This window comes from Populus trichocarpa, chromosome 14, assembly GCF_000002775.5.
Source record: "Populus trichocarpa isolate Nisqually-1 chromosome 14, P.trichocarpa_v4.1, whole genome shotgun sequence".
In the NCBI taxonomy this organism is placed as follows: Eukaryota; Viridiplantae; Streptophyta; class Magnoliopsida; order Malpighiales; family Salicaceae; genus Populus; species Populus trichocarpa.
The window spans coordinates 2274417-2291210 of NC_037298.2; the positions used below are offsets into that span (position 1 = coordinate 2274417).

Genomic DNA, 16794 nt, shown 5'->3' on the forward strand with positions numbered 1-16794 from the left:
AACTAGCTAGTTAATTTTGCAAGGAATTGAGTCCGTAAAATACATTCATAGAATTTCAGCTTGATTCAATAATAGGATAAAAAATTATATCTATTATAGAATTTATTTGACATGTCTGTAATTTTTATTAGATTTAAATTTATTGATATACATCACCATATTCACTTTTAAAAACTATAAATTTGATAATGGATGAACCGCATTACAATTAATTATTTGGAAATCATCGAATCAGATATTTCCATGACAACATTAAGATATATAGACCCCACTAATCAATAAATCAATGATTATGAATTTATGACAATGTATAAGAAGGTGATCAATTAATGCATTCTTTAGAAACCAAATATAAAAGACAGTTAATATCTCTTGCTTCGAAAACACCCTTTATGATCAAGACTCCTATAGTACTGTCGATTTTTCCAAGAATGTTCATCCAACATAAGATTTCAACCTTGGATCAAGGATCGAGCCAATCCTTTCCATATATTAGAATTAGATTTACAGACTAGTTTATCATCAACTTCACAATCTAGTACCACACAAGACAGTTTAATTATTGAATAAATTCTCAAATGACCTGGTCTCTGTTCTTCTTGGATGCTCAAAGAGCGAAGTTCTAAGTTTTGAATGTCGCACTCAAATCGTTAAAAACTTACATCGGAGAAAGTTGTATTCAAATGAACCGGACTCACATGTAAGAGATTTATTAGATGTGTGTGTGTGTGTGTGTGTGTGTGCATGTGTAGGTCGGCAAATAATCCATATTAAAACAGAATTGAAAATTAAGAGGGGAGCTTATGTATGAGACATACACATGACCCAATGGTACTGAGAAGCTGAGGGTTTACTTCATTAAGAGAATTTTAAAACGTCATAAGCGTCACTTAAGGAAGCCTTTGCAAGCCAAGTGCTTAAAATATAGCCGTAATTCCAGTTTTTCTTTTGCCTAACTAACTCATCATTGTGTAGCAGCGGCCAATACTCATCATTTTTATGTTATTATTCTCATGAGTGTATATGTTAGCATTAGCTATCTTTTTTTTTATATAATAACCGTGTGTATTAATAAAAAAGAAGTTATTTAGAAGAAGCATTAACTATCTTATATTAAAAAAAAATGAGAAAAGAGATGTTAGTCTTGTATAAAAGATGGATTCATTGCTTGATAATTAGGGTTTTTAGATTAAAGATGGTGTTCATCCTTTTATATAAGCTCTTATACGCGAAGTCCTCAACATCTCCTATGTTTATGTTCAAGAGTTAAGCTCTAAGTTTCGGATATCGCACTCAAATTTGTTAAATACATCGATTAAAAGGAGAGTTTTGTTCGAATAAACCAGACTTTCACGAGAAGGGAAGATATATTAGATGCATAAATGAGTCCGGTAATTGTCACATGTTAAAAAGGAATGGAGAATAGAGGAGCTTATCTATAAAATATACCCATGACCTAAGAATTCTAAGTTTTCAAGTTAGAGGTGGTATCCATCTTTATGTGTAGGTCCTCGTACATACAAATTCCATAAAAACGTAAAAGCCAATAAAATCTCTCTCAGGATCCAGACAACTCACTCACATATATAATCAATTACAAGAGGATGGTTTGTGGAATATTAAAACACTCAAATCCCTCGCGAACAGGAACGTGCCAACAAATTCAGGAGAGGGATTAAACAATGTACAGGTTGCCAGGTAGCAAATTAGTCAAAGTATAGGAAGAGATAGGGAGGTATCATAAGAAACAAAATTAACCTACCTAAATTAATGTTGCTCAAACTAGTATGCCTTTTGATTCCTTTTCGTTCTTGTTGCTAGCCAGTAGGATTATATCTTTCAACTTGTCTCTCTCTCTCTCTCTCTCTCTCTCTCTCTCTCTGTATATATATACACATCTAAGGGTTTGGTTTTAGATCATACCATCTCTTCTCAAGCAACATTTCCTCCCCACAAAAGGGACTCAACAAAATGGTAAAGTCGGCTGAATTATTTCAAGTCCTGTGTATATATACAACCTTTCTTCAATGATCCGAGAGCCAATGGATTGTCTTTCTAATGGCTAATTAAACCGTCTAGTTCATTTGTTGTTTGCTCACTTTTCCCTTACATTCTAGTATTGCATATTGTACTCTCTTTGGAAACTTATTTATTGAGTTTTTTATTATTTTTCCTCAACAGGGCATCTCAAGAGATGTGAAAATCGAATCCAAGCCAGAAAGAAGGCTAGGAGGAAACAGAGCTGCATTCTTTGTATACAGTAAGAAAGCTGTTAATTGCTACAAGCATGTGTGTGTCTACTTGTATGTGCGTGTGTGTGAGCGCGTGCCACGCATATGTGCATAAAAGTGGATTTGCTTCCCAGATATTATGAGCTAAATGATGTTAGTTTTGGTGAATTTGCGCAGCTATGGAGGGACTAGAAAACATGGCATTCGTCTGTATGATTGCGAGCCTGATGACTTATTTCTCTGGGTACATGAACTTCAGCCTAACCAAATCTGCCACTACACTTACCAACTTCGTTGGTACTTCTTTCTTAGTGGCGCTGTTTGGAGGGTTCATATGTGATACCTATTGGACAAGATTCAAGACTTGTGTCTTGTTTGGATGCGTGGAGTTCTTGGTAAGTCTATCAATTAATCTCCTAATCATGGCCATACATTTCTAATCAATTATGCATCATTGGAAAATCATGAAGTGTCAAACTTCTAATTAAGAATCATGAATTATTCTGTATCATTTGGCCTATTTTATTGGAAAAAAGGCTTGCATGCATGTGCCACGATTTCCAAACTTGATAGAATATGATGCAGACAACAGGCCATGTCATTTAACGAAAATTGTGTAAATATGTATATTTTATCTCATTTATAATTGTTATACTCAAGTTTAAATTAGATTTCATTAAGTAAAATATTTTTCTTTTTAAAAAAATCTTGGGTATCCAGGTTATTTTTTCTAAAAAATTTCAAAATATAAATAAAAAAAATCCATACAAGTATCTAATCAAATAAACCAATAATTATTTATGTAAATAAAAAATCATTAACAATAACAAAAAAAAAAGAACTGAAAAAATTAAGAGATAGAAGTAGACCAAAATATTTAATATCATAATATGGATCATTTACATGGTTATATTTAATGAATTTATTTATGAAAATCAATTCATAGCAGAGAAATTAACACACATATAAAATTTATTGAATAAAATAAAAAATTTCCATACAAGTTGCACATATTAAAAATTTATAAAAAAAATAAATGTTTTTATTTTAAAAAATAAGTATAATCAATATAAAATATATAAAAAAAATTATAAATGAACCACACTAACCTCATAAAAATATTAAATACACTCTATATAATTAAAAAATATAATTTTTATTTCAAAAGGGCTAAATAAACCAAAAGAATCACAGAGAATGAGTATTAATCAAAACACAAATGCAAAAATTATTTTGAAAAATACATATAAAAAAGTAGTAATTTTTTTTTAAAAAAAATAAAGAATAGAATGGGTGGACAACGCATTGCCCGCCCCATTCTTTGTCAAAATAAAAAAGATGATGCGTCATCTATCTCAATAAACGACGTGTTATCTGTTAATTCTAAAATTCAGCCACGAAAAAACGAGGTTTTTTTTTATCCAAAATATCTAGAAAACATCATAGAAACCTTGTTAAACCAATCCATGACCTCTAAAAACACAAAAAACCACCCCAAACCCCAAAATCAACCCTAAACTATAAAACTTTTGAGCTCATATTTGTTTTTATAGGTGTTTTCAAGGTAAAAAAAAAAAAAAACTAATCTTAACCCCCCCTCTCATTATATGGGACCTTTTGATATAAAAATAGGCTGTTTTGATGGTCAAATCTTCTTCAACAGCAACTTTTTCTCTCTAAAACAGAATCTAGCGACCTCTTCTCTCCCTCCACCAGAAAAAAGTTTGCTACCAAAATATATATTTTTAAAATTATAAGGACATGTCACCTAGTAGATAAAAAAAATGGGGGATGAAAATAAAATTTTGAAACAAACTTCAAAGCTATCATTTATGTTAACCGTATTTTTAACTTTAGTTATTTGTCTTTCAATTCAATCTTTACCCCTAAAAAATATGTAATTGGTTTTTGATTTGAGCTTTAAAGGGTTTAATTATATAAATAAAAAATTCAAAAATAAAATTAAAACTTTTAAAAAATCTCAATATCGCAATTCATAATAAAATATGAAAGGAAAAACAATAAAGGAGTCTACAGTAAAAGAGCCGCGTCTTTTTTTATTTTATAGGCAATATACACGCGCGCGCACAAATGCACATTATGATGACGGATCGATTTTTTGTCATATTTCTTAAAGATTGGAAAAAAGGTAGTGTTTAAAAATATTGTGTTTTCCAGGGATATGCCCTCCTGACGGTTCAAGCACACTTCCACCAACTAAGACCAATTCCTTGCAAAGACGTTTCATCTGATCAGTGTGAGGCTGCTGATGGTAGCCAATCTGCAATACTTTTCACCGGTCTGTACCTTATTGCATTTGGTACTAGTGGCATCAAAGCAGCTCTGCCATCTTTAGGAGCTGACCAATTCGACGAGAACGACCCCAAGGAGGCAATTCAATTGTCTAGTTTCTTCAACTGGTTCTTGCTTAGCCTCACCGTTGGAGCTATAATAGGAGTCACTGTTATTGTATGGTTAAGTGCTAACCTAGGCTGGGATTTGGGGTTTGGTGTGTGTGCCATAGCAGTCTTTTTCGCCATTATCTTTGTAGGCATGGGCAAGTCCTTGTATCGGAACAATGTACCTAAGGGAAGCCCCCTCGCACGCATTGCACAGGTAATAACTTCCTAAAGAGCTTGTATTGAGACGGTACCTTCGCTCTGATCATTAGTCTTGGTGTGTTAGATAAATGAACTTCTCCTTTAATTTGTTCATAAATGTAGGTATTTGTGGCTGCAATCCGGAACCGCGACCTTCCAATTCCAGAGAGGGCTGAAGAATTACATGAAATTCATGACAAAGAAGCGGGGGTGAAACAAGAAATTCTTCCGAGGACTGGCCAATTCAGGTATAAAAATATTATAAAATGGTCAACTTTGTTGCAACAAATCATAACCACAACGGGATACTAAAGCACATGTATTTCTGCCAAATTCCAGGTTCTTGGACCGGGCAGCAATCGCAAACACTACTGACTGTGCATCAACATCAATCAACCATGGACCTTGGAGGCTATGCACAGTGACACAAGTTGAAGAAACAAAGATCTTGCTTCGCATGCTTCCAGTTATACTTAGCACAGTTTTCATGAACACATGCTTAGCTCAGCTCCAAACTTTTTCGGTCCAACAAAGCACCACCATGGACACAAACGTCTTTGGCTTTAAAGTCCCTGGCCCCTCACTACCAGTAATCCCCCTACTATTCATGTTTGTTATGATCCCAATATACGAACGCTTCTTTGTACCACTTGCTCGAAAGATCACAGGGATTCCAACTGGAATTCGACACCTCCAGCGCGTTGGAGTCGGGCTAGTGCTCTCAGTCATCTCCATGGCAGTTTCTGGAGTTGTGGAAACATGGCGCAAATCGGTGGCTATTGAACACAACATGGTTGACTCTACTGAGCCCCTGCCAATGAGTTTCTTATGGCTTGGTTTCCAATTCGCCATTTTTGGAGCAGCTGATATGTTCACATTAGTTGGACTGCTAGAATTTTTCTATGCAGAGAGCTCGGCCGGAATGAAATCGCTGGGCACAGCTATCTCATGGTGTTCAGTGGCATTTGGCTACTTCTTGAGCTCTCTGGTGGTGCAGGTGGTAAACAAAGTTACTGGTGGATGGCTGGCTAGCGACAATTTAAATAGAGACAAGTTGAACTACTTTTACTGGCTATTAGCAGGCATCAGCACAGTGAATTTTGGAGTTTACTTGACGTGTGCATCTTGGTATAGATATAAGGACAGGGGGGCAATGAAGCAAATAGAAAACGGTGGTGAAGACGATGCCAAGGGAAAAGTTCAAATGGTAGAAATTTAGAAATACCAAGTCTCATTTAATTCAAAAAATCAAGAAAGAAAATAAGCATTAGTCATATTTGTGTGAGGAATGATGATTTCTTTCTAATGTTGTCTTGTGCATGTTGCCTTTGCTGATGTAATTAGTCTTTTGCACTGTGATTGTACCTGTGTTTTGCCAATAAAAACACAAAAATCATTAAAAAAAAATGACGTTTTTTTTTAGATGCAGTGTTGCCAAACAATACCTTATTTATAGAATATTTAACTTGAACCTGTTAATTGTTCAAAAACATAATAATATTAGTTTTTGAGATGGAGATTACTGTGTCGAAACAAAAATTTCAATTTTATTTTTTTTACTTCAATTTCTTTAAAGAATTAGAGTATTAGTCCATTTTCGGACAGCCGAGTATTAGTGAACATGCCAATAATGGTCAACCATGGAGCTGTTAGGCACAGGTAGGGAGAGCATACGGTGGTCGGAGTAGAGAATGAGGGGGGACACGAGACCTAAAGTCAGAGTGTGCATTCATCGATTCTCACCGAAGATTTGTAAATCATAATGATTAAGAAAAAAAAAAGTTAGGGAACTTCAGATCAGGATTAAAGTCAGAATTCCAGATAAGTACTCGTGAATAACAAATTAAATTTCTACCAAACTATCTCTTCTCCTCTTCTTCAATCTGATCATTTTAGAGACAGAATCGGTGAACCACCCCTTACGAAAGGGTCCATTGGTAGGATTCTACCGGCCTAGGCCACTTAAATTTGTGGCCCGATATGAACAGCAAGAATTTCTCAGTAGCCAAAAGCATAGCACAAAAATTATGCAGCCTGTAGCGGAAAGTTACTTTTTAAAATGTTTTTAATTTAAAAATATTTTAAACTAATATTTTTTTATTTTTTAAAATTTATTTTTAATATCTTTACATCAAAACAATCTAAAATATATATATATAATAATTAAAAAAAAATTCAAGTTTTAATGAAAAACATAATGCTGGGCAGCCCAAAGATTCCAAACCTAATCGTCTCTGGGGATAATTTCTGCAGAAAAAAACGGAAGTGGTCAACTATCTCGGAGGCCAGAAGTCAGAACCTCTCAGTGCTGATCCCGCTTCTTAGTCAGTCAAAAACCTTACCAACTTCTAACTTTATTGTTGCTAAATTATTTATATGAACATGGGAGATCAATGGCATTCAATTTGCCTGGTGATCAACTCCTACAGCTGCGGCCGAAATTGCTTTCCTCTCTTTGTATACAACAAAATGACAGGAGATCTGTTAAAAGTTTAAAAACTTTTATCCAAGATGATTAAACGGTCAAGATGATGCTGTATTCTCAGTGGGAGGACAATGCTGAAATTCGGTCAAATCAATGCAACAACTCGGTAGGAACTAGAGTAGCATTCCGGCAATTATTATTTCCTATAAGAAATTAAAGATTACTCTTCTACACAAAGCAATAAAATTCTCAGAGTGTTGAGCAATCATCGTAAGACATAACTTTCCATGGTATACAACAGTACAGGCAAGGGCATTCTCCTAAAAGCCACAATCACAAAGCCAAAGCAAAATAACGGCAACACTGCACTGATTCAAAGCCCGGACTGCAAAATGAAGCGGTTTGTGCAAAAACTGGACGTTGGTGATCCTATTCACATCATCAATTGAAGCTCCTTTATCAATTACAGCAACTGTCCAGTAAGTGGCAAAGCACAAATAACAGCTCGTTGCTTTGTTATGTAAACATTCTAAAATTACACTATTTACAAAAGTTCTGTCCTACCATTTCACATCCAGTGTTAGAGCCTCAGGAGGTAAAAGAACAGATGGGAAATTTGTGAAGGAAATATTAGACATTAAATTACTCCAAGATGCAGAATCAACAGCAATAAAAGGTCTAACCTTCTTAACAATTACGGGTTTTAGCTTCTCACCCTCAACTCTTGCTATTACCTCAAACCAAACCCGTTCAACAGTAGGCCTCGTTCTCCACTCTGCAAACACTTCTTGAGCAGTCTCGTTGCTCCCGAAACTCTTCTCCAGTTCTAATTGAAAACGAATCAGTGTTGATGCTTTAGCAGTTGCTCTAAGAAAGCTCGACAATCCATTTCGAGTAATTCTGTCACCAAGAAAACTTCTCAAAACTTCTTCCAGCCTAGCAATACTGGAACTTAAAAAGTGCATGGTGCTAGCCCGAATCTTGTACACATTCCTATCGTAACACTTATCAGATACCAACTCGATAGTCTTCTTTGATAACAATCTCGTTTCAATTTCAGCATCAGGGTCCCAATTCTTGTTGGCAACAAGCGATGCAGATCCAATAATTCTTATAGGTAATAACGGCGGGCAGATCGAATCCCCGAAAGGGTAGAAACCATTTCCCCCCTTATTATTATTAATATCACTTCCATTCAAAGCCAAACTAAGATCAAAATCTTGAAAAAGAGAAACCTCTTTAGCTCCTTTCACTTCTACAGAGATTCCTTCTCCCACTATTATTCGTTTCAGACCACCATATGAAGCATTCATCTAGCATTAACAGAACCAAAACCAACAACAAAACAAAACCCAGTTGAAAAAAAAAACCAAAAAGAAACAGAAATATTTAAAAAGGTGAGCAGAGCTAGTTACCGGCAATAGCAGAGAGAAATTGTCATGGCCACTGACCCACAAATCAAAAGGGCCTTGGAGTTTCAAAGTGTCAAGTACAGGCACGGAACCGAATTCTTTAATTAAGTCTCCAAAATCAATACTTGATTTTGGTTTGCTCAACTTCTTCCGAGAATCTATTTCATCAGGGAATTTAAGTAGCATGTAACTTTTACCAACTCGGATCTTAAACTCATATCTCTGAGAACTAAAAATCCTAACTTTACTCACTTCCAGCTTCGAAATCTCAATTCCCTCCAAATCCCAATCTTGCTTCACCGATATCTCCTTCAAAACGTCCTGTAAAATCATTGCCAAATCAAACAAAATCCATGAGAATAATATATATATATATATATATATATATATAACAGAGTACAGTTGAGAAACATAATACCTTAAGGAATTGAGTGTTGTTGTCATTAAGGTGATTAGGAGTAAATGATATAGTTAATGGTAGAATTTGGAAGATGAGTAAAGAGAGGAGAGGGGAGGGGAAACGACGACGACGAAGGCCACTCATCGGGTTTTTTTTTCTTCTTCTTCTTCTTCTTCAACGTTAATGGACTTAGACACGTGTGAAATCCGGACTATGTGGATCTCACTTCCCCCTTTCCTTTCTTGCATTGCAGGTGTTCTATCGAAGAAAAACTGAAAAAGAGGATATGGAGATCAAAATGACGATTGTACCCCGAATTTCAGTGGATTTGCATTTTTTTCTTGAAAAATAATTTTTATTAGTAAAAAATAATCAGTGCATAACAACCTGTATTTCTATTTCTTAAAAATGTTTTTTCTGATCTTGAAGATTATTTGTGGATTTGGATTTTCATTTTAAACCTTACTTTAAGGTTTCTTTTTTATTTAAAAAAATTATTTTATGGTATTGTAATTTATGGATAGATGTTTTTTATTTTATTACTTGGTTTTTTTATTATTTGATTTTATGTGATTTCTTATAATAATTTCTCTTATGAAAAAAAGCTAGATCCAATCCACCACACCACTACTAAATGGACAAAGTATCGATATCTATCCAGTCAGATATAATTAGCAAAGTTATTAAATTTACTTTGAGTTAAAGGTTGGGAGTTAATTTGAGTTGATTGAAATTATGTTATTTTAATTATTATTTTTTAAATGTCGAAACAAAATCATCTTGAAATATATATATATATATATATATATATATATAAAATCAAATTTTAATTGAGTTAAAATGGTTAAATAAGATTTACTCTAAATTAGTTTTTTTAAAACTTCACTCAAAATCGATTAGCTAAATCTCTTATCAACACACCAATTTAAAAATAATTTATTTATTTCAAGATTCAAAAAATTGGTAATGAGGGTTCTTTTCATGCCAGCGAGAGGGCGTCATCCTTGCTTTTTAAACGATGCGTGTGGTGCCTCACAATAACTAAAATTACCCTTTCCATTATGGTATTGAAAATGTCATCGCGTCCTCTTCCTCAAAGAGTAATACTTATCAATAAACTGTTGTTCTTGTGGTCTTTTTTCCCTTTTCTTTTCTACCTCCTTAACCAAAAAGTAAATGTTCATTCTCTTTATTTTTTGTATTTTGATTTTAGTCCTTATTCTTTTTTTTTCTTGCTCATTTTATATTTTTTTTGTTTTCAATTCAGTCCTTCAATCACAATTTATCATACGTTATGTTTTTTAATTCGGTCTTTATTCTTTTGATTTCTATTTTTGTTTCTCACTCTTTTGTTAAAGTTTCATTAGTTTTCAATTTTATTTTTCAATCAAAGTTTATGGTGTTTTATTTTTCCCGATTTAGTTCTTATTTTTTTAATTTTTTTTTGTTAAAACTTTTTTTTTTTAATTTAACCCTCCAGTCAAAACTTTTTGGTCACCCTCTCATTTATTTTTTATTATTTTCACTCTCAATTTTTCATCATAATTTTTTTAAAATATTTTGTGAAATTGATTTTTTTTTCGGATTTCATCTTGAAACATTTTATTTGTTGGAGATTAAGCTTTACTGTTTTTTTTATTTATGGTGCTTCCGATCTAATAATTTGGATCACAAGTTTGAAAAAATATTGTGAGTCAACGTCTTTTTTCTTGCTCTTTTTTTTTTTCTAATACCCTCCTTCTCTCTCTCTCATTTGTTTTTTAAATTGATACCTTTTTAATATCTTATTTTATAATTTATTTTTCGATCAATATTCCTCCTCTATGAACTTTTTTTATTTATCCATTTTTAAATAAATTTATTTTAGAAAACTTTTAATAATTAATTTTAAAGGATATTATTATGATTGATCTATAAATTTTTATATATATGAACTTTATTTTTAAAATAATTTTTTATTATTTTTAGATAATGTTTCCAATCATTCAATGTTATTTTTTTTCTTATCTTTGTTTTTATTTTAATTGATACTTTTTTAATGGTTTTTTTAATAATTTTTTATTTATGTTTCAATTAATATTTCTCCTCTATGAATGATTCCCCCCCCCCCCGTTTATTTAGCCATTTTTAGACAAAGGTCTTTTTTTAAAAAATTATATGTATTTAATTTTAAATATATTATTATAATTGATCTATAATATTTTATATATTCTATACAGATGAGCTTTATTTTTTAAAATAAAAAAATTTTATTTTTAGATAATAGTTTTAACATGTAGGATATTTCTTTTATTTTCTGTTTTTTATCCATTTAGTTTTATACGGGTGTCTATTTTTATTTAATAAATAAATTCAGTAAATATAACTTAGTAAATATTTCATGTTGCGGGATCAAATATTTTAATTTATATGTGTATCTTAATTTTTTAAGTTTCGCTTCTAGTTGTCGTAATTTAATCTACTTTTTAAAAAAAAAACACATAAAATTCAATATTTTGCTATCAATAATCTATTCATTACATCATTCAAATATTTCAAACCCATCTTGACCACAGACATATCCACCACCTCCACCACCACTTGTTGTCATTATTTTGCATCTATCAACCCTAACAAGAAAAACCTAATTAGAGTGGTTTTGCTTTGTAAGTAGCTGAGTCAGAACTCAGAAGATGCAAAAACGACCACCAAATACAACCGCTGGTTCAGCACCAGTCTCTCCCTGCATGCTGGAGCAGCATCGAGGGGAATAGAGAACATCAATTCCACGGTAGATTTACAGGGCTTCATCAGATGCATAAAGGAAACAACTGACCAGCCCACGCTAACAAGCTTAAACAAGTGCAAGTAAAGTGACAATCGATTTGCCATCAAACAAAAGAGATTCAGGGTATGATTTTCAATACCACAAAGCCAGGCTGCAATAAAAGATAATTGAAACAAACCGGAGGAAAAGATGAAGTAACACCACAGTAGATTTTTCAGTCTAAATCAGCCTTCTTTAAAGGCAAAAATTATTCAAGCATTCAAGCAACTGAAGAAAAATATTAGAAACAATCTGAAATAATGAAGCTCTGTTTATTGACCAGCAATCTGTATGATCAACTCCAGTGCAAGGCTGGATTGCAAGGCCTCCTAATGACCAAAATCCTGCTGCACTCCCCTGCCCCCAACAACCACATCTTCAAGAGGAACCGCATCAAGAACCATGGGCACCAAAGGAAACCAATACCAGGAGCTTTCCATAATTCGTCAACCTCAGGCATAAAAAGACAATACACGCACTGAAATGGGCACAGCAATAGTTGCAGAAATCCATGCAGGTCGCTTGGTGCATTGCTGAATTCGCCAAGAAACAAGAACAATAAACAAAGATACAAAGCAATGAACATGTCTATTACTTCTTCCACTTGTCTTTTGTTTTGGAAATATGATTTACAAGAAAGAATGTGTCATAAGCCACAGTTAGGTCATCAACAAAGAAACGAACAGATGGATGAGATGATGATCCATCATCTGATACATTCAAGATAAGCATAACCGTGATGGTAGCAGTGAGGTAATCACAATTGCTCAACCGTGAGCCAAAAATATTAGGTATCAGAGATCCTTGCGGAGACCAGTGTCAAGAGATTGCATTCTTTGCCACGTGTGGATCGTATATGGTGTCGGATACTTTGGAGGGAGGCCAGTAGCGAAATACTGACCTACCAACAATGTTCTTGATAGGAAGCGGGCCCCTGAAAAGAGTTTGAAACACCAACGTTAAGAGTTTGTGTTTTCAGAATAAACATCAATAGAAATTGTGTTGATTTACATTTATATTCCTTTGCGTTACTTCAGATGATATGGACATTGCCAAAAGCATGTTTGTGATATTTGCGAAGAACACCATCAAATTGTTGACACCCAATGGAGAATATTTTTTTCTTTCCAACCTATTTTAGCATGTTCTCAAAACCAAATCAGCATTAGAAAGATTCTCAACTTACCAGTTGTGAGAGTCAAAACTATTATTACGATTGTCCCCCATCACAAAGACATAACCTTCAGGGACAAGCTGCAAAAGAAACCAATCTAATTTCGTTAGCTAATATGGGAGCACTTGGCCAAGTGAGACAAATATAAATAGATGAACATGGTATAAATGTGCAAAATACAAGCAGAAATCAACAAAATCCATTACCACTAATTCCATCTCATAAGCAAGTGGCTCCTTGATGAATTCTTCATCTTGAACAACACCGTTCACATATAATTTGCCCTCTCGAACCTATAAATAGTCCACAGATAACACAAGAAGTCAGCAGCAGAGATGATGCTTTATGTTTTTGGCTGAAACTTCCCAGCATCTAATGACAACGGGAGGAAAAGGAAGAAAGAAGACAAAGAACAAACACCTCCATTCCCAATAGGATCAGTTATATATTCATATAGAGGCTTACTTCAACATAGTCTCCAGCCTTTGCCACAATTCGCTTTATGAATACATCGCCTGAACTGAAACCAAACTCCTGCAAATTACATATAAAACACAAGTTAGCGATCTATGATTTAATAGGAAATAACAAAATCTTATACAAATTCATCAAAAGCTAAATCTAGTTTATACCTGCAAGATTGGAGGAGCTTTAAAAATGACTATATCTGAGACTTCAGGCTTTCTGAAAACGTATGAAACCTATGACAAGAAAGAAGGGAAAAATACAATATCAATATCATGAAAGAAAGAAAGAGAGTTTATCTAGCTTAACAAGTGTCAAATTTTCACAAGAATTTTCATAAATGAACAAATATCATATCCTACTTCAAAAGCGTATATGAAAACAAATAAATACATCAACAATCAATAGTATCGCTTGGTTTTTTAGCATTATAAATTTCGTTTCAACTATACATAGGACAGTGTTTCGATATCAATTCCATTTCCTACTTTTTAAATATACCTCAAAATATCATCAAATTAGTCACCACACTAGCTAACCATGGATCAGAATTATCAATCAATCATCCAAACATGGTGACAGAGGTCAAAAAGGACAGCCAAAGATGATCTAAGGCCATCACTCTCGAAAGGGTCTTTAAAACAGACACAATTTCACATGAATACACCAAAAATAAACACGAAAATATGCTAAAGTGTGTGTTCGCTCTCACCTTCTCTGCTAAAATACGGTCGCCCACGTCCAAAGTAGGAGACATAGAACTTGAAGGAATGGATCGAGGCTCGGCCAAGGTGGACCTGAACAACAAACTAACAGTAGCAGCAGTAAACATAGCCTTGGCATCCTCCGAGCAAACATTAAAAACCCTTGAAAACCAACTTCCTGTCCTCTCAAACTCCTTCCCATTAATCTGGAAGCTCACACTAGTACTGCTCTTGCTCTCACTCACCTTCTCCACAGACTTCACTGTCCCTGTCCCTCCTCTATCCACCTCAGGACTCCTCGATCCCAGAACCGCCTCATTACACGGAAGCCACCTCGATCCTTGCAAGAACGGAAGGATCGAGACGGCTTTAAATGGTGAAATTCCACAAGCACCCATGTTAGAACAAGAAACCCCAGCCGTTGACTTCATTAGAGAAACTAATCCAACCGCAATCGCACTCCCTTTACAATTATCTCCAAAAATCTCACCAGCCATCGTACTATACATCGCCGCCGAATTACTATAATTCCTCTTCAGGTTTCGGCGGCGAAAATCTGTTCCCGTTCTCGGGCCAGGGGGTTCAATATCAGAATTGTGTGTTGTGGTGGTTGTTGCTGGTGAAGCAAATATCCGTGACCGGATAAAACATTCGTTGAGATACCGACAGTTACCGACACGAACACCCAGGTTTTGGGCAACGTAGCCGGAGAAAGAAAAGGTAACTCTGATCGCCATACAAGCAATTTCGAATAACAAGATAAAGATTTGGTAAATAGTGACTTCGGGTACTAAGAGGGTTGATGATCTAGGTAAGCCTAGCAAGAAATAGACAACATTTCTACCGAAAAAATCAGTGAACTGGAGATGTAAATTACGAATTGAGAGGCTGAGCTAGGTTGTGAGGTCAAAATTGAGCGTGATTGAGATTCGAATCGGAGGATTAGGGTTTGGCAATGGGAGGAGATGGAGACCCTGAGCTCTGAGAGAGAGGCTCGGGAGAGAGGGGAGGGGGGTATGGTGAAGGGAACGCAAGCAATGACGAGAGGAAAATTGAAAACGCCAGTTACTTGGAAGGTTTGGGTTTTAATACGCGGCGGCTGTAGAGGGGTAATGAAAGTGGACTTTTCTTGTACTTTATTTACGGGGTTACCACTGTGCGTTTGATGAGGGGTAGTTTAGGTTTTTAAGGTATGGAGTAGTTGGGTTTTGGGTGGTTTTTTTTTTTATTTCAATCCTCTCTTTTAAAAATATTAAAATAGGAGATATAATCAACCATGAAAATTATAATAAGTTAGGTTTGTTTTTGTATTTTAAAAATATTTTTAAAAAAATTAAATTTTTTTTTATTTTAAATTAATATTTTTTGGTAATTTTAGATCATTTTGATGTGCTGATATCAAAAATAATTTTTAAAAAATAAAAAAAATTATTTTGATATATTTTCAAGTGAAAAATACTTTGAAAAGCAATCACAGCTACACTTCTAAACAAGCCAATATATATATTCCAGCCATAAATAATTATTATTAATGATCTTATTTTAACTTATTAGAAACTAGAAAAAAAAAACTTATAAGGTAAGAAAGAGTGAGGAGTTTAATAAATCCACTGTGTATAATTTATTCATAACAGGGATATGATAAATCTTGTTTCATGTTTACTGTGTTGTTTTATAGAATATATTGTGTCGTGCCAGCTTTTTTTTAGGTATTTTTAGTTAATTTATGCTGATTTTGTTATTTTTTTTATAATTTTTAATTTTTAGGTGACTGTTTATTTATTTTCCATGAAAAAATGTTTTTTTTTTATTTTTTCAAAAAAAATTATGTTATTAATAAAATTATTGATTTGTCGATGAAACACGCTTGCTTCAATTTTTTTAATTTTTTTTAAATGCAAGTTTTTCCAATTCGATTTCTTATGAGTTTTTATTTTACATGATTTTATAATTCTTAATATAAAATTTATTTATTTTTTGATGTTGTTTTAGCTTTAGAAAAAAAAAAGTTAGTTATAAAAATAAAAAAACACTAAAAAAAACCTGAAAATATGAACATTTTTTTCTAATATTTTCTTCTTTTTTTTTTTGTCTTTTTAACATAATTGAAAAATCTTAATGTAAATAAAAAATTTAAAAATAATATCTAACAATATATAAACAAAAAGTCGAAGTCCGTGATCTAGGTCGCACGGTAATCAAGGTCGATCAAATTTGACATCGTCTTAATATTAAAAAAAACATCATAAAGTTTTTTTTAAGATATGTCATGTTTTTTTATTGATCATCCAAGTTGTTTTTTAATCTATTAAATTGAATGATTTACTTTGAGTCAGCTTTTAAACGGTTTAATTCAAAACTCAAATCAGACAAGAAATCAGGTTGATAGATTTTAAAATTATACCATTTAATTGGATTTAATAATACTATTAAAGAAACATTCAAATTTTTTTAAAAAAAAAAAACTGACATTCAATGAAGTATAATAAAATGTACCAGTAAATTTAAATCTCTGTGTTGGTTCGTATAAAAAAATGAAGAAAGAAATCTCTATATTGGCTGAGAGACAACGTTTTT

At 33.3% G+C, this 16794-nt stretch overlaps 2 protein-coding genes across 3 annotated transcripts; one reads left to right on the forward strand and one right to left on the reverse strand.

Annotated features, from left to right (window-relative positions):
* Nucleotides 1-1815: 1815 nt before the first annotated feature.
* LOC18104953 (protein NRT1/ PTR FAMILY 4.5) lies at nt 1816-6251 on the forward strand. Of its 2 annotated transcripts, none has more exons than XM_024584873.2 (6): nt 1816-1974; nt 2182-2260; nt 2409-2626; nt 4410-4847; nt 4955-5079; nt 5171-6251. In XM_024584873.2, the coding sequence occupies exons 1-6, from the start codon at nt 1972-1974 to the stop codon at nt 6048-6050; spliced, it is 1743 nt and encodes a 580-aa protein (XP_024440641.2). In that variant the 5' UTR covers nt 1816-1971; the 3' UTR covers nt 6051-6251. The 2 variants fall into 2 exon arrangements, with proteins under 2 accessions (XP_024440641.2, XP_024440642.2); XM_024584874.2 differs by having other exon boundaries at nt 1906-2061.
* Nucleotides 6252-7423: 1172 nt separating this feature from the next.
* Nucleotides 7424-15284, reverse strand: LOC18104955 (uncharacterized). Its single transcript, XM_052447015.1, has 11 exons — nt 14226-15284; nt 13681-13749; nt 13514-13582; nt 13255-13341; nt 13061-13128; nt 12699-12808; nt 12508-12584; nt 12348-12407; nt 9087-9242; nt 8672-8989; nt 7424-8569 (listed from the first exon to the last, which is right to left on the reverse strand). Exons 1-11 carry the CDS (start codon nt 14952-14954, stop codon nt 7817-7819), a joined length of 2496 nt encoding a protein of 831 aa, XP_052302975.1. The 5' UTR covers nt 14955-15284; the 3' UTR covers nt 7424-7816.
* Between the last annotated feature and the right edge of the window lie 1510 nt (nt 15285-16794).

Bases quoted from the DNA above. Each gene is read 5' to 3' on its own strand.
- LOC18104953 (XM_024584873.2), top strand. The intron at 2,627-4,409 runs GTAAGTCTATCA...TGTGTTTTCCAG, and splicing joins TTGGATGCGTGGAGTTCTTG to GGATATGCCCTCCTGACGGT. The intron at 4,848-4,954 runs GTAATAACTTCC...TCATAAATGTAG, and splicing joins CCCTCGCACGCATTGCACAG to GTATTTGTGGCTGCAATCCG.
- LOC18104955 (XM_052447015.1), bottom strand. From the start codon at position 14,954: ATGGCGATCAGAGTTACCTTTTCTTTCTCCGGCTACGTTGCCCAAAAC. The intron at 12,408-12,507 runs GTAAATCATATT...TGGCGAATTCAG, and splicing joins CTTATGACACATTCTTTCTT to CAATGCACCAAGCGACCTGC. The intron at 8,990-9,086 runs GTATTATGTTTC...ATGATTTTACAG, and splicing joins ACAACACTCAATTCCTTAAG to GACGTTTTGAAGGAGATATC.